General features: G+C 47.9%; 1 protein-coding gene across 3 annotated transcripts in view; it reads right to left on the reverse strand.

The window, feature by feature from the left end:
- SH3RF3 (SH3 domain containing ring finger 3) overlaps positions 1 to 17027 on the reverse strand; it is a 684824-nt gene that overhangs the window by 48674 nt on the left and 619123 nt on the right. For 2 of the 3 annotated variants that reach the window (XM_077296585.1, XM_077296584.1), the window contains one exon: positions 7229 to 7566. In XM_077296585.1, coding sequence (XP_077152700.1) covers positions 7229 to 7566 — 338 coding nt within the window. Of the gene's footprint in view, positions 1 to 6567; positions 6668 to 7228; positions 7567 to 17027 lie in introns of those variants that run through there. The other variant, XM_077296586.1, reaches the window with a different exon arrangement.

A 17027-nucleotide genomic window follows, 5' to 3' on the forward strand; every position in this document is an offset into this window, starting at 1 on the left:
AGCCATAATCATCAACATTACCAGAAATTAACACTTGAAATAGATCACTCTGTTTGTAATGACTTTATATAATATATGAGTTTTACTTTTTGTACTGATGAACTGAAATAAATTAACTCTTTGATGATATTCTAATTTTGTGAGAAGCACCTGTACAAGTCCTGATTAGGGAAAGCTGTCCGTGTCATAGATGCTTATGGGGACATGTCCTTTTTCCTCAGCAAATCACTATAGAAGATGGTTTAGGCTTGGTCTGTACGCTTCACTTTGTAAGTTTACATTTCCATTTTAACCATCACAATAAATCTGTTCCATTGCTTTATATTACACAAATAAAGGGAGGTATTGACAACACCATTCAGAATACAGATTTCAGCTGCTCCGGTTCAGCAGACACAGAGGTCAATAATTGCCTATGCACACAACATGTTGCAGGTCCTTCTGACAGCCAGCGCAGAAACGCATTACAATTCCATTACAGTATACAAAGTATGACCACAAGATAATGCAAGACATCAGTGCAGCCAAGGCTGGATTGTAATTTACCCCTACAGCAATGTCAACTATCTATTTATTTAGCGTAAACACGAACAGACAAAGCAAATAAATCATCAGTGGCCTTGAAGACCTACAGACTGACAGCAGTAATTATTTAGCTGTGGATCTGACAGGGTTAACTTGGATTGTTTTGAGACTATAATCCATTTACATGGTAAATATTCCAGTAAAGGTACCGTCACATTCAGCGTCGCTGCAGCGATATAGACAACGAGCCGATCGCTGCAGCGTCGCTGTTTAGGTCGCTGTAGAGATGTCAGACACAGCAGCTCCAGAACGATGCAGGAGCGATCCAGTGACGTAACGGCGACTCACTTATCATTCATTATTATTGCTGACATCGTTGCTTTTGATTTCAAACACGACGATACACGCCGACCTGATGACCAAATAAAGTTCTGGACTTCTAGCTCCGACCAGCGATATCACAGCGGGATCCAGATCGCTGCTACGTGTCAAACACAACGAGATCGCTATCCAGGACGCTGCAACGTCACGGATCGTTGTCGTTCTCGTTGCAAAGTTGCTGAGTGTGACGGTACCTTAAGTGTATGGTGAATATCCATTTATAAAACTAGTGCAAAGGAATAGGAAATGCAGTGTTTGCTGGTTGCCTGATAACATCCGTGCGTGACAAAATGAATGATAATAAATAGTAAAGTTACTCAAGGAAAATCAGTAATTGTTAGGGCTGGCGGAACGCACCAACTAATATAAAGGAAGAAATATGGTGCACGTGCAGAGATGACACCTGCTGCTCGGTAATGGCAGACTATATGGCGGTATAATGTGAACACACACGGGTTAACTTCACCCGGTATGTAGGAGGCGAACCCTGTTGCGTCACAGGGCCGCAATACCGCAGAGTGAACACTAGTGTTTTGGTCACAGGACCCTGCCCCAAGGACACGGGGTTAGAGTCCCTCTAGACCCACTAGCGTTCGGTGCTGCAACTGCGGTGCCAGGGAAAAAAATAAATAAAGATTTACCCCACAATGTGCGTGCAGCGCCGCTCTGGCAGATGCCACTAACCATCCTAACTAGGGCCTGGAAAGCGCACTAGTTTCACACAGCGCCATACTGGCAGATGCTGCTGAGATGACACAGTATTATCGTGCCTTGTGCAGGATGGCACATACTGGCACTAGTCAGCTCCAATCATCCAACCACATACAACAACACTAGGGAAGGGGATCATTGGGAGCTTTCACCAGATTGCATACACACATCCACACATACACAATTTTAGATTTATACTAGCGCATCGCCGAGCGGCCATGCAAACCTTTTATAGCAGCGTCCTTCTGGGACCTTACCTGTGCTCCAATCAGGGCCGCATCAGGACCTGGGCATGTGACCCCCGACCTCTAATGGAGGTTGTCCCATGGGCATGCTCAGTTGAGAAAAAGCAGGACTTAGTCCCAGGAACATCTGCTCACCGCTGACCACTGTTGGTTATAATAGCAGAACCAGGAACAACAGTGGTAACCAGACGCACAGCATTAGTCTGGGCAAGATGCTGGGACCGACGTCTCCGCTGAGCAGGCTCCTCTGCAGCTAGGGAAAAATGGGAGATTGCAGAGGACATGAATTAAGATTCCCCCTGTGCAGGGGTGGGAACTCGACACCTAACAGTGATTAGTCTTCAAACTGAATGATTCTTTTCATGCGTTTTTCTTTTCCATTGAGGGGGTGATCTGAAGATAAAATGTATTTTTCTCCTAAATGTCTATTTAATGTCACAATCTATTCTCTTTTCTAAAATACTTTAATTAAAAACTTCCTATACTTCCTCACTACTCCATCTGCATTTTTTTTTTTTTTTGTACTACTTCTTCTTTGATGATGCTTTGTTTGAGAATCCCTAAAATTAAGTGTCATCAATGACATCCATTTCAGAGGCTGGGTTAGTCCCTGCTCTACTGAGCAAGCTTTGGTTGTCAATTTTGACGTATGCTCAGTAGATTCTTTTCACGGTGCAACATGCATAGTGACAATGTGCTCCCTGTGACTTTGATAAGTAACAAGTTAGCAAGAAAGCGCACTGTCAGTGTGCATTGTAAGGCTACTTACGCACATCAGGTTTTTGCTGTCAGGCACTCTCCGGCAAATTAAAAAAAAAACGGATCCGGCAAAAGTTGCCGCCGGGTCCGTTTTTTTCTCATAGACTTGTATTAGCGCCGGATTGCGACGGATGGCCTCACGTTTCATCCGTTTTTTGCCGGAGAAAATGTACATAGGAACGTTTTTTCTGTCTGGCGAAAAAACGCACCCAAACGGTTCCAGCGAGAAACGGATGAAACGTGAGGTAAAATGAGGAATCCGGCGACCGATTCCATTTTTTCATGCATTTCTCTCTGGCGTCCTGGATATAAAATTGTTTTTTTCACTTGAAAGACACTAGTCTAATGTTGAAATAAAAACATGCTCAGGTGAGCACCTTCCTTTTACTTTCCTTGTACCCAAAAAAGTATCACCCGATGGACTTGTGTGCTCATGTTCTACAGGTATTTAGAACCATATATACACCTGGCTATGTTCTTACAGGCCAATGTCACATACATTCTCTGCAAAAGAAGAGAACACAGAAAAAATAAATGATGGATCATACCTCAGGATTGCCAGATACTTCAATGTCTTGAACGTAGTTCAAGGTTACATTTTTTTTTAAGGAGGTCTTGGTGTTCTTCTTAGTTTCCTGCCTTTGCATGCCAAACTATTCTCAACTGATGTATGGGCCAAACAATTTATGGACTGGTGTTTTATCTCCTTATATATGAAAACTTCAGTAATTTCTAGTAAAAGCTTTACATATAGAAGATGGAATGAACTTCTGTGTCGTTCAGAAAGGTCTCATTCCCTAATTCATAAACATGTCAGCTAAGAGAAAGCAAAGTGATACCGTGTTTTCCTGCAGTAAAAACTCATCAAAATGTAAAACCAATAATGTATAAAATGAACATTAAACACAATGATCCAGCTGCTTCTTGCTGCAAATTTATAGCAAACAGGGTCAGGTGGGAGATAACAGATTCTGACTGATTCTGAAAGTTGAAGACAGAGAGCTTGTAACTTAAGGTTTGAAAGGCAGGTCATTTGGGAATTGGGAATCCAAGATTAACATGCACAGATGGACACTTAGAAAAACACGTATGGCTCCTGTCGCAAACACATTACCAGCTCTTATCTATTACCAGAAGTAGGCTATCGCATCGGGGGTGCGGTGAAATTAACATTTGTGTATGCTTACTGTGGAAAAGTTTGTGCTGCGTGAGGTAATCAAAAATCATAAGTAAGCATGCGTGGGTACACCACGCAGTTATGGCTGTTACTGGGAATAGCGGTGACGTACAGTATATCTGTCACTTGCACAGGCACAGTTCGTGGCCGTAAGGCTGTTACTGCGGCTGCACAAGTAAAACATAGACGTCACCGCTATTCCCCACACAGGCCCAGTAACAGAAGCGTCATTACCGCGCATGCACGGGCAGAGCACGCAGTTGTGGTTGTTAATGCACATGTGCAGGAATAGCGATGACGTAAAGGTCACTTGTGCAGGCGCAGTTCGTGACACTGCCGCGGTGCCTTGTGGGGTTCGGGGACAGCTGCCGGAAGTCCCAACTGGTGATTATATACATAGATTTCATGGCACTATGTTAAAATATCATGAAAATGCTATGTGCCATTTTGGAATATCATGGGAAAAGTCAGTCTACAAACAGAACCTCACAATTTTTGAATAGTCAATAATAATAATAAGTCAATCTACCGTATTTTTCGGACTATATGACACACTTTTTTCCTCAAAAATTTTGGGAGAAAATTGTGGTGCGTCTTATAGTCGGAATATACTTACAAATGCTGCGGCAGCGGTGCTCTGTGCTGCGGCGGTGCTCTGTGTTGTCACAGCAGCAGTGCTCTGTGTTGGGGTGGCAGCGGCGCTCTGTGATGGGGCGGCGGCGCTCTGTGCTGCTGGGGGGCTCTGCCGGCATTTTGTCAAAACTCGGAGGCCCCCGCAGCTCCATTGCTGCAATGTGGTGGCACCCAGGAAAATGGCCGCTGGGGGCGGCACATGCTCAGATTGAGATCTCGGTGCCGCATTGTAGCAATGGAGCTGCGGGAGCCTCCAGGCTTTGACAAAATGCCGGCAGAGCACCGCCGACACAGCACAGAGCGCCGCCACCGCAGCACAAAGCACCGCTGCCGCCCCAGCAGCGCAGAGCACCGCTGCAGCCCCAGCACAGAGCACCGCCACCGCAGCACAGAGTGCTGCTGCCCCAGCACAGAGCACCGATGCAGCCCCAGTAAAGAGCACCGCTGCCGCAGCACAGAGCGCTGCCACCGCAGCACAGAGCACAGCTGCCGCACCAGCCTGGGATGGGATTTCCCAGAGGCCACCACACCAGCCTGGACCACCGAACAACCCCTGTGACAACTCCTGCACCTGTGCCTATCCCCCCCCCCCCCCGGGGTAAGTTGAATTCGGACTGTAATACGAAACCCCCATTTGACACAGATTTCAGTGATGCCTCTCTTATCAAGTCCCAAGGCTGTGTTCATTTACAATGATTTTTTAGCACCAGGAGCTTATCATTGCTGTGACCCAGCAGCTCTCCTGTTTGGCAATGACCCCTCCTGTGACAGGCAGCTCACTGTCTATGGACTATGTCCATACACAGCCTGGTGTGGGCAGGGTTAATTTTTCATCTCTGCTTCATTGCTCAATCTAAAAACTCTGATTGTGTGAAAATGGCCCATTTTAATCAATAGATCTTTGAATAATAATAATTTCCATAGTTGGATGTGTTAAATAAAATGTTCCTGTGCTGGGATAATCTTATAAATGTGCCCCTGCTATGTACTGTGTAATGGCTGTGTCTGACCGTACAGGGACATGGTCTGATCATACCACAGCTCCTGGGGAGGGGAGGAAGCAGAAAAGTATACCGGCATTACAGCAAGAGATCGCAAATAATTCTGGTATTCTGGTATGATCAGACCATGTTCTTGCATGGTCAGGCACGGCCATTACACAACACACAGCAGGGGCACATTTATAATAATATCTAAGCCCAGGAATATTTTTTTTACAGGACCAGAATCCCAATGACAGGTGGCAAAAACATGATGTGAACCAGATCTTAGTGTAATACCCCAAAGTTGGGGATTACAATAATGTGAAGTATGTTTTATATATTTCTTTAAATAGTTAAAGTTTTGCATTGTTTCCTGCAGAAATCTGCATTGTTTTATGCATTTTGATTTGCTATTTGCTTTTTTAATGTGTGTATTACTTTAAGAAGGATGATTCAGAAATGTATACACCATAATGTATTTCATATACCGTAGAGTCCCCAGCTTCAGCAGTTAATCACATCCCCGCACATCCATAGCATGTGCTCTTTTCAACAAGAACCAGATGTTTTTCTGGTTCTTGTTGGTGTCTAGGATCCCAAGTAAATTTTTCTTGGTTTGTTTTTTGATCCTTGTTTTTCTGGTTCTTGTTGGTGTCTAGGATCCCAAGTAAATTTTTCTTGGTTTGTTTTTTGATCCTTGTTTTTCTGGTTCTTGTTGGTGTCTAGGATCCCAAGTAAATTTTTCTTGGTTTGTTTTTTGATCCTTGTTTTTCTGGTTCTTGTTGGTGTCTAGGATCCCAAGTAAATTTTTCTTGGTTTGTTTTTTGATCCTTGTTTTACTGGTTCTTGTTGGTGTCTAGGATCCCAAGTAAATTTTTCTTGGTTTGTTTCATGTGCTCTTTTCACCGAGCATGGCTGCCACCACCCAAGACCAGAAAGATCCGACCCATGCCCGATATACTGGGTCCCCTGTGCTCTGCGTGTCACATTCGTGTCACAAAACATTATGGCACAGCACAAACTATATTGCTCATAACTAACAGATTTTACAAATTTCCTTGAAACAGGATATAAAAATGTAAAAATATGTGCATCTAGAGATTTATATAAATCACCATGTCTTCAACACGATAACATCTTATTTGTATGAGAAGGATTTTCTATTCCTTTAGATCCTATGTTTATTCTCACCCTGCACTTAATTCTCCATTTGTGCTCTATAGATAAACCACCTACGTAAGGATATGTTCCATCTGCACAGAAACAGTAATGCACAAGTCAAGAACAAATCAATGGTAAGAGTGTGGCATGGAAAAAAATTCAATAAAAGTAAAGAATTAGTTATCCAAAGAGGATGAACTGATATTAAACTATTAAATCAGCCAAGGCTGAAAACACTTGCTATAGACAGGCTTTCTTTTTTTCATTACAGCATATAGACATCTAGCTGGAAACTCACAGCTCTAACTACACAACATTCGTCTATAAGCAATTTCATTCCAATAATTTGCTCTTTAAGTTGGAATATTGTACAAAACATGGAACGATTTTATTCCCTTAAAATCTCATGCACCCGGCAGGGCCTGTATGGCAATGATGGCATTTTAGTTTTGTAAAGAGCCCTATGTATGGAACTATTCTCTCACGATTCTATACAAGTCTGTCCAAAAATGAACTGTACGTTATTCTGGTTGCAATTGGAGGCATTTAGAGTAACAGTAGAGAAAAGAACTAATGCACATCTATACTAGCTCTATTAGAGGTCTGTAAAAAATGGGGCTGTGTTACTGTTCCTACACCCAAAAGGCACTTACTTTCTCAGTCTTCCTCTCTTCTGTCTTGTAGCCGGTGTTTGTGGGGCTGGCAGTTGGCATACAGTTGACTGGGCCATTACAAGCTTCAGCACAAATGCTGGTTGCAGTAACATTTGGCGGCGTGATGGCTGCTGCTGCTGAAGTAAACGGGATAACTGGCCGAGTACAGTGTACTGCAATAGTAGTCTGTATGGAGGACTGCTGCTGGGGTATGTGTTGTGGAGAAACCGTTGTCTGTGACCTGTGTGGGCTAGCAGGGAGCCGACATGGTGAATTGTGAGTCCTTATAGGGGATACGGTAGCTGTGGGACGTTCTTGAGGTTGTGCCAAAGGATGTGCTATAAGGGATGAAAAAAATACAATTACTATATACACATATACTCACAAACAGGTAAAGGGGAGTACATAAAATCATGGGGCCCCATAGCAGAAGTAATATTTGGTCCCTCCCGCAAAGAGAAACCTTAATTTTCGTCAGTCACAGAAAAACATATTTCACAACCTTGCTGCTCTTGCAAAGTAATTTTCCTCATATTGAAGCCCCAGGATTTCCCTTTCATTTCCAGCATAAAGAGTAATGCCAACTATAGTGTTCACCCAAAACACAGTATGATACCCCCACAGTTCACCCAAAACACAGTATGATACCCCCCAGAGTGAATTCTTCCACAGTACCCTCCACACACGGTATGATGACTCTACTGTACACCCCTTCCCCTCAGCCCAACACTGTATGATGTTCCAACTATGATCGCTATACAGCCCTCCAAAAGGTATAATGGGCCTCTATATATTATAATGGACCCCACACACCTCCACGCAGTATGATGGCCACTGTATAACAAGCAAACATTATAATGGCCCCCACTAGCCCTTCAAACAGCTACTGATGCCCTCTACACAGTATTATGGACCTCACAAAATCTTCATACTGTATAGTTGCTTACATACAGTATAATGGCCCACACATAGCCCTCCAAACAATATAATAGCCCCCACACAGCCCTCCAAACAGTATAATGTTCCCTAAATAACCCTTCAAACAGTATAATGGCCCCCGACATAGCCTTGCAAACAGTATAATGGCCCTCCTCACATAGTTCTGCAAGCCGTATAATGGCCCCCAATACATACTTGCAAACAGTATAACGGGCCCCATATAGCCCTGCAAACAGTACAATGGCAGTAACATAGCTATAAACATAGTATAAGGCCCCCACAAAGCCCTCAATATAGTAAATGGCCCCCACATAGCCCTCCAAATAGTATAATGGCCCCCACATAGCCCTCTGAAGAATATAAGGGATATAATTGCATGTCAATTGACTGTATCATATCTGGTTCAAGATTATAGGCCTCCTTCAAAATGTGATGCTGATAAAGGATACCTGGCTTAGCAGGTGATCCAGCTTCAACAGCTCCAAGTGAAAAAGCTCACACCCCTAGCAGCCTAGCTGATACCAAGGCCTTTCTGGAAGGATGAACCCCTGCTGGGAGCCCAAGCTGCTTAACTGCTTGAAAGAATTTCCGCAAACTAATTTCATAAGGAGTCATGGATTTATAGTACATCCTAGCTGTATACCGGTTACATTTTTGAGATCTCGGTAACGGGCAGAAGGCCCGTCTGGGTCTCCATCCGTTCTAGCACTTCAGGGTGGGGATCTTCATAGAATGCCTAGTAGAAGCCAGGAAGCGAAGCCGTGAGAGAAAAATATATTTTGTGTACATGTGTACTTAAAAAAAATCTTAGATCTTTGAGTTCAGCTAATGAAAAATGGGAGCAACAACAAAAGTGTTGAGTTCATATTTTTGTTCAGTGTATACATTATGTAATATATATATATATATATATAAAATAGTTTTGAATGTATTTGCTTTATGCACGAGTAGACTGATCTGCACCAAATTCAGCACATAAATCATACTCTTCTGAAGGTTTTAGACCTGGTTACTGTTCTCTCGGGCCTACCGTTCAAGATGTTTGACAAATAAACTGAAAACAAGAGCAAATATTTAAGGCTGGACCAATCTGCCCTGTATTGGTAAATCAGGTCTCTCAGACTTGACATTCACAAGATATTCACCAAAAAATCGCAACATAAACACAAATATTAATGCAGCACCCCAGAGTCCTGGTTGTTGCAGTACTGTGGCTCCGCCACTACGGGGAGCTATGGTACGTCTGATTGCACTAAGGAGTTTCTCTGATCAGGTACACTCACACCACACTTCACACTCCGGCCACCAGGGGGGGTGGTCCTATCTAGTAGGCCACTCCTCACAACTCTGGTAAAACTGGGGGTTGGACAGGAAGACAAGGAGAAGTAGCTGGGAAGAGCTAGTGAGAGGACCTGTCAGGGATGGGATCCTGGCAGACTCCTCAGAGCAGAACTAACCAGTAAACAACGGGAATACAGAAAAGGAGAAATACCAGAAGGGGTCTTGCTGTTAGACCGAGGCAACATCCTTCTGAGGCGCAACAGTCGGTGGCCGGAACGCCGAGCAAGTAAGAGACTTTAAGTACATTGCAAACCACGGCAGGACAGCTAACTACAGGTTGGCTGTCTCACTTAACACCTAAGCAGACAACGGAGGCAGCTGCGGGAGAGGGGCGACTCTAGAGTCCCGGAAGAACTCCAGGCCTACCCCGTCATACGGGTGCGTCCTACCATATCACCTGGGGGACAGAAAAAGAACAGTAGAGACAGAAAGAAACAGTTGTGAGGACTATCCCGGGAGCTCAGCAGGGAAGAACTACAACACACAGCGCTAGAAGGTAGATACTGATTCCCACCTGTAAAGAGAGCTCCTGATGTGTCGTTGGACCGGCCGGTCTCTGAAAACCCAGTTAACAGCGCTCTGGACTGAGGTCTCCCACATCTTCAGTAAAGAGGTAAAGAGACTGCAATCTGGTGTCCTCGTTATTTACCGCGACCTGCACCCCACAACTACACCACCGTTACAACATCACTTATTCTACTGGACGTCCCCCACTGACAGACAGGGCCACGGACCGGGTCTAGCCACCGTGACAACCCCAGGACTGAGACTCAGAGGCCCGGCTCCGGGTACCCCTAGGCCCCTGCAGCGGTGTGGGGGCGCTCCAACTTGGCGTCACGAACAGGATCTACTTAAGCCTGAGGAATCAGGTCATGTGTGCCTTGGAACTGTGATTTGTTGTGCTTGGACTGTACTTTATTGAGAGAACTGTGTGCTACTGCTTGCCGCGGAAAGTTACCGCCAAAATTCGCCATTGCCGCGCGCGGAGGGAGGAGCCTTAGCTACGTGGGCGGGATCAGCCAAAAGAAGCGCGGGACGGAAAGCGCGGTGAGACGCCAATCCCGGAAGAGGAACTCCGACCTCCAGCAGGTTAGTGGGAGGAAGGGACGGCCATGTCCGAGTCGGGAGGAGAGGAGGTGGCGGTCGCAGCCGCGGACGCAGCTCCGGTCCCCGCAGCGGGCGAAGCCGTGGCCCTAATACCACCACTGGCTGCCGCAGAACCCGCTGCCCCCATCAGCCAGTCGGACACTGCCGCTAATGCAAAAGCCATAATGCCCTTCTCCATGCCCTACCTGCCCGGAGCGGCCTGGCTCCCACGATACTCTGGGGAGGCGCATACGTTCACTGACTTTAAAGAAGGGCTCTGCAGCCTGCTCGAGTTCTATCCCCTAACCGAGCCCCAGAAGGTCCATATGATAACCGGCCAACTCTTTGGGGCGGCTCTGAGAGAATTGAAATCCTGGCCCGCTGAGGATAAAGGAACTGCACAACAGATTTTTGCCAAGCTTAAAGCCACCTTTGATACTCGCACTGCTACAGAAATTAAACTGACTTTTTATGGATGCAAACAAAGGTCACAGGATAGCTTACGGGACTATGCCCTTAATCTCCAGGAAGCGATGCGGGCCATTAAGCAGAGTGACCCCGGCAGCATGCAGGATGAGGATAAAATCCTGAAGGAGCGGTTCATTGAGGGGCTCCTGTGCAGTCACCAGCGGAGCCAATTGCACTTCCTGGCCATGCAAAATCCAGACTTGACTTTTGCGCAGTTTAAAGATAAAGCTATCCAGGCATTGCAGGAGCGACAGCCCAGCCGCGCAATACCACCCAGGCGCCCCGCTCTCACATACCACCAGGAGGTGGCATCGGATACCCCAGTTGCTGCGGAGGCCGACGCCCAGAGCTTCGAGGACGACTCCCCTGCAGGACTCCGTCTTCAGATGCAGGAGCTAACCAAGAGCGTTGCTGCCCTGGCCCGGACGGTGCAGTCCCTACAGGAGGCCCCCAAAGAGAAGATCCAGTTGGCTTCCAGTCCGGAGGATGTCCCTTGGATGCGACAGAGGAGGACTCCGCCGACTAGGAGCCGGCCCGACGATCGCTTCCACCCGGATGGACGACCCATCTGCCGCCGCTGTCACCAGGTGGGCCATCTTGCAAGGTACTGTCCTTTAAACGAGCAACCCCTGGGGCAAAGGGCCAACCCCCAGGAGTAGGACGGTCAGGCCCGCGGCATTGGAGAACCAAGTATATTGGAGGACGACCAGTTCTCCCTGTAGTGATTGATGGAATCCCCTTGAATGCTTTGCTGGACACCGGTTCTCAGGTGACGACTATACCTTACGTGCTCTACAAACGGTATTGGGAGGACGCTGATATTACTCGTGGCCCTGACGATGATTTCACCATAATCGCCAGTAATGGTCAGCCGTTGCCACAGGTGGGGTATAAGGAGGTCACCATCAAAGTGGGGCGGGTGGAATTGAAAGCCCAAGGGATTGTGATTGTAGATATTGATCGTCGAGAATGTAATCCCATGATGACTCTTGGTACTAATGTTATAGAAAATTGTCTTGCAGAAGTGATTGTTTTGTTGCAACAGGTGGCAGAAACCGCTGGCCACAGTGAGCAACGTGCCCTGCAGAAGGAAATCAGAGCTCTGATGCAGAGACAACAGGTAGAGCTGACTGGTGGTGAGATTGGTCGTGTCACTGTGAGTGATTCAAACCCCATCGCGATACCCCCCAAAAGTGAAATGTTAATATGGTGTCGAGCAGCCATAGGCCTCAGGGGTAAGGACTACCAGGCCTTGGTGGAACCTGTATATTCAGACAATAGGCCTACTGTTCTGACAGCCCGGGGGGTGGTCGACGTCCGACAGGGGAGAGTGCCCGTACGTGTCCTCAATTGTGGGGAGGAAGAGGTCCACCTAACCAAGTATACCACGCTCGCCAAACTGTTCACTGTCAATAATAGTGTAATACAGACACCTGAACCCTTGGTCCCGTCAAACGTGGCGGAGAACAAAGGTTCTGCCGAGCACTTGAAAGACTGGTGTCGGGAATTGCATGTGTGCACTGACTCTACCCCATCTCATCAAATACAGGGGGCTTACAGAGTGGTACACGAGTACGAGCAGGTATTCAGCAAACACCTCTCAGATTTTGGGCAGGTGAAAGGGATCCAACATCACATCCCCACAGGAGATCACCGACCCATAAAAGAGAGATATCGCCCTGTACCCCCAGCTCATTACCAGTGTGCCAAGGACATGTTGCGATAAATGAAGGAGGCTGGGGTGGTGAGAGACAGCTGTAGCCCCTGGGCGGCTCCGTTAGTCCTTGTTAAAAAGAAAGATGGTACAATGAGGATGTGTGTTGACTACAGACAGTTGAATCGCATTACACATAAGGACGCATACCCACTGCCCAGGATAGAGGAGTCTCTGGCTGCCTTAAAATCTGCTAACTATTTCTCTACCTTAGATCTCACCAGTGGGTACTGGCAGGTTCCTGTGGCGGAGGCGGACAAAGAGAAGACGGCCTTCACGACGCCAATGGGCCTCTGTGAGTTCAACTACATGCCCTTCGGATTGTGCAATGCTCCCGGAACGTTCCAGAGGATGATGGAGAGCTGCCTGGGACACCTGAACTTTGAAACCGTGCTGCTATATCTGGATGACGTCATAGTCTTCTCTAAAACCTACGAAGACCATCTGAAGCACCTGGCCGAGGTGTTTGAAGCCTTGTCCAACTTCGGCCTAAAAGTGAAACCGTCCAAGTGTCATCTGCTGAAACCTAAAGTGCAGTACCTGGGCCATGTGGTGAGCGCTGAAGGAGTGGCCCCAGACCCTGACAAGGTCACAGTGATCAAGGACTGGCCAAAGCCCAGTGACCTCCACGAAGTCCGGCAGTTCCTCGGGCTGGTAGGCTATTACCGGAGGTTCATTAAAGACTTCACCAAAAAGGCCGCACCCTTGCAAAACCTGTTGGTGGGCCAACCAAAGAAGACCAGGGGAAAGAACACCCCCTTTGACTGGAACGGGGAGCTGGAAGAATCCTTCACCTGCTTGAAGTCGGCGCTGACGGGGGAAGAGGTACTGGCTTACCCCGAATACGACCAACCGTTTGTGCTGTACACAGATGCCAGTAATGTGGGATTAGGAGCCGTGCTGTCTCAAGTCCAGAAAGGCAAGGAAAGAGTGATTGCTTACGCCAGCAGGAAACTCCGTCCCACGGAAAGGAACCCTGACAACTACAGTTCCTTCAAACTGGAATTCCTTGCCCTCGTCTGGGCGGTGACAGAGAGGTTTAAGCACTACCTGGCCTCTGCGAAATTCACCGTCTTCACGGACAACAATCCGCTAACGCATCTGGATACTGCCAAACTCGGGGCTTTGGAACAGCGGTGGATGGCCCGGCTGTCCAACTATGATTTCACCATCAAATATCGGGCAGGGCACCAGAATGCCAATGCCGATGCTCTGTCCCGAATGCCCAATTTACCAGAAGTGGGAGAAGACCCGGAGGCACTTGAAGAAGTGGAGCTGCCTGCCTTCCATCGCCCCAAAGCCACTCAGAACTCTCACCATGTGAAGAACAGGCACAAGAACCAACCGGATGCCACGCTGAATCCCCTGCCCCACCACGGATGGGCAGAAACCCAGGATAGTGACCCCGCGGTCCGTCAGGTGAAGGAACTCTTGACGCAGGCTGGCTTGCACCCTGGCCCAGATGATCCACAAGAGACCCAACAGCTGTGGAAGGGGAGAAGCAAACTGTTTATCCATGATGGCAAGTTGTGCAGGAGGAGCATCGACCCACGTACTCATGAATTGGTGTGGCAGATAGTGGTGCCAAGGCGAGATGCGCCCATGATTCTGGGAGCCTACCATGATGGAGCCGGACACTTCGGATGGAAGAAGCTGGAGAAGCTGCTCCGAGGGAGGTTCTATTGGATTGGCATGAAGAGAACCATTGAGAAGTGGTGTCGGGAGTGTGGTCCATGTAGTCTGCGCAGGAAGGACCGTGACAGTCAACGGGCTCCCCTGCGGCCTATCATCACCAAACGGCCGCTCGAACTGGTCGCGCTGGACCATGTGAAGCTGACGCCTAGCCGGTCGGGCTATATCTACGCCCTTACCATCGTGGACCACTACTCCAGGTTTTTGGTGGTTGTGCCTGTCAAGGATCTAACAGCTAGGACCGCCGCCAGGGCCTTCCAGCAGCACTTTTGTAGGCCCCATGGCTACCCAGAGAAAGTACTGACCGATCAGGGGCCTGCATTCGAAGCGGAAGTGTTCCAAGAATTCTGCCAGTTGTACGGGTGTAAGAAGATCAGAACTACACCGTACCACCCTCAAACCAACGGGATGTGCGAGAAGATGAACCAGGTGGTAATTGATTTATTGAAGACCTTACCGGTGGAGGAACGGAACCTGTGGCCGACAAAGTTGCCTGACTTAGTGGATATGTACAATCACATCCCCGTAAGTTCCACCAACTGTACTCCAGCGTACCTGATGCGAGGAAGATCTAGTCGGTTACCCGTTGATCTGGACATGGGGGTCCTAGTACCCGAAGATACCTCGCCGGATGCAGATTGGGATGCAGAAAGGCAGCGAAGGTACCGCGAAATACAGGAGTGTGTAGAGAGAAGTCTCGCCCAGGCCAGGCAGAAACAAGAAAGGGACTACAATCAACATGCTCCTGCGACTCCCCTGTCACCTGGTGAGCAAGTGCTTAAACGAAAGAGGAGGTTACACAAGCTCGATGACCAATGGGAAGCGGAACCGTATACCATCTTGCCATCCGACTTCGACAACACTAAGGTCTGTCTCATCAGCAAGGACAGAGGGGAGACCTCGGCAGCGGTATCCAGGGATCACCTTAAGGTCTGCCCCGATAAGTTGAAAGAGGGGGGCACGGCCCCAGAAATCTCCCCGCCGGTAGAAAAGGAGAAGGTGTTCCATACTGTCCTTGGTGACTTTCCCCAGTCCTGGACTCAGATAAACCAAGCCCTCGTGGTACCTGTCCTAATGTTTCCACAGCCGGACCCGCCAGAAACGATGGAGGTACCAGATCATCCGGCCCCACTACCTCAACAAGCCTTACCTGATGAAGCCATGCCAACCGTTGAACCGGCAAATCCTCCCTCTGCTATCGGTGAATCTGCTGTACCCACTGTTGATAGCAGCAGCTCTGAGAGCCCTAACCTGCCAGTGCTACCCAGACTCACTAGAAGTGTAGCTAGAAGACAGTGCACTACACCAGCGGTAGCAAGAATAGCGGGCCCTGTTAGGCCAATAGCAACCCCTGCGCTGCGAAGGTCCACACGCAGCACTCAAAATCAAACTCCCCTCCGCTACAAACCTTGGAGGTATTAATAAGGGCCGCTATTTAATTGAAAATGTTTGTATATATATCTTTTTGTTACAGGGTTTTAAATGGACAATAGAGTAATGGACGGTGAATTGCTCAAAAACTTTCAAAAAGGGGGCCCCTTTGTTTACCCGGGGTCCCCGCTGTTTCAACCACTGAACTGAGAGTCATAAACTGTGCATGACCTAACTTTTGCAACGTTCAAGAATCCTCACCTCCTGTAAAGGGAAGCATTGTTATGTTCAATTGTTATGCTATTTCAAAAATTTGTGTGTTTTCTGTTAACATGTATTATTGTTCTTGTTTTCCCAGTCCCGGAGTACTGGATTTAACCGGGGGGGAGTGCAGCACCCCAGAGTCCTGGTTGTTGCAGTACTGTGGCTCCGCCACTACGGGGAGCTATGGTACGTCTGATTGCACTAAGGAGTTTCTCTGATCAGGTACACTCACACCACACTTCACACTCCGGCCACCAGGGGGGGTGGTCCTATCTAGTAGGCCACTCCTCACAACTCTGGTAAAACTGGGGGTTGGACAGGAAGACAAGGAGAAGTAGCTGGGAAGAGCTAGTGAGAGGACCTGTCAGGGATGGGATCCTGGCAGACTCCTCAGAGCAGAACTAACCAGTAAACAACGGGAATACAGAAAAGGAGAAATACCAGAAGGGGTCTTGCTGTTAGACCGAGGCAACATCCTTCTGAGGCGCAACAGTCGGTGGCCGGAACGCCGAGCAAGTAAGAGACTTTAAGTACATTGCAAACCACGGCAGGACAGCTAACTACAGGTTGGCTGTCTCACTTAACACCTAAGCAGACAACGGAGGCAGCTGCGGGAGAGGGGCGACTCTCGAGTCCCGGAAGAACTCCAGGCCTACCCCGTCATACGGGTGCGTCCTACCATATCACCTGGGGGACGGAAAAAGAACAGTAGAGACAGAAAGAAACAGTTGTGAGGACTATCCCGGGAGCTCAGCAGGGAAGAACTACAACACACAGCGCTAGAAGGTAGATACTGATTCCCACCTGTAAAGAGAGCTCCTGATGTGTCGTTGGACCGGCCGGTCTCTGAAAACCCAGTTAACAGCGCTCTGGGCTGAGGTCTCCCACATCTTCAGTAAAGAGGTAAAGAGACTGCAATCTGGT

This window comes from Ranitomeya variabilis, chromosome 3, assembly GCF_051348905.1.
Source record: "Ranitomeya variabilis isolate aRanVar5 chromosome 3, aRanVar5.hap1, whole genome shotgun sequence".
NCBI lineage: Eukaryota > Metazoa > Chordata > Amphibia > Anura > Dendrobatidae > Ranitomeya > Ranitomeya variabilis.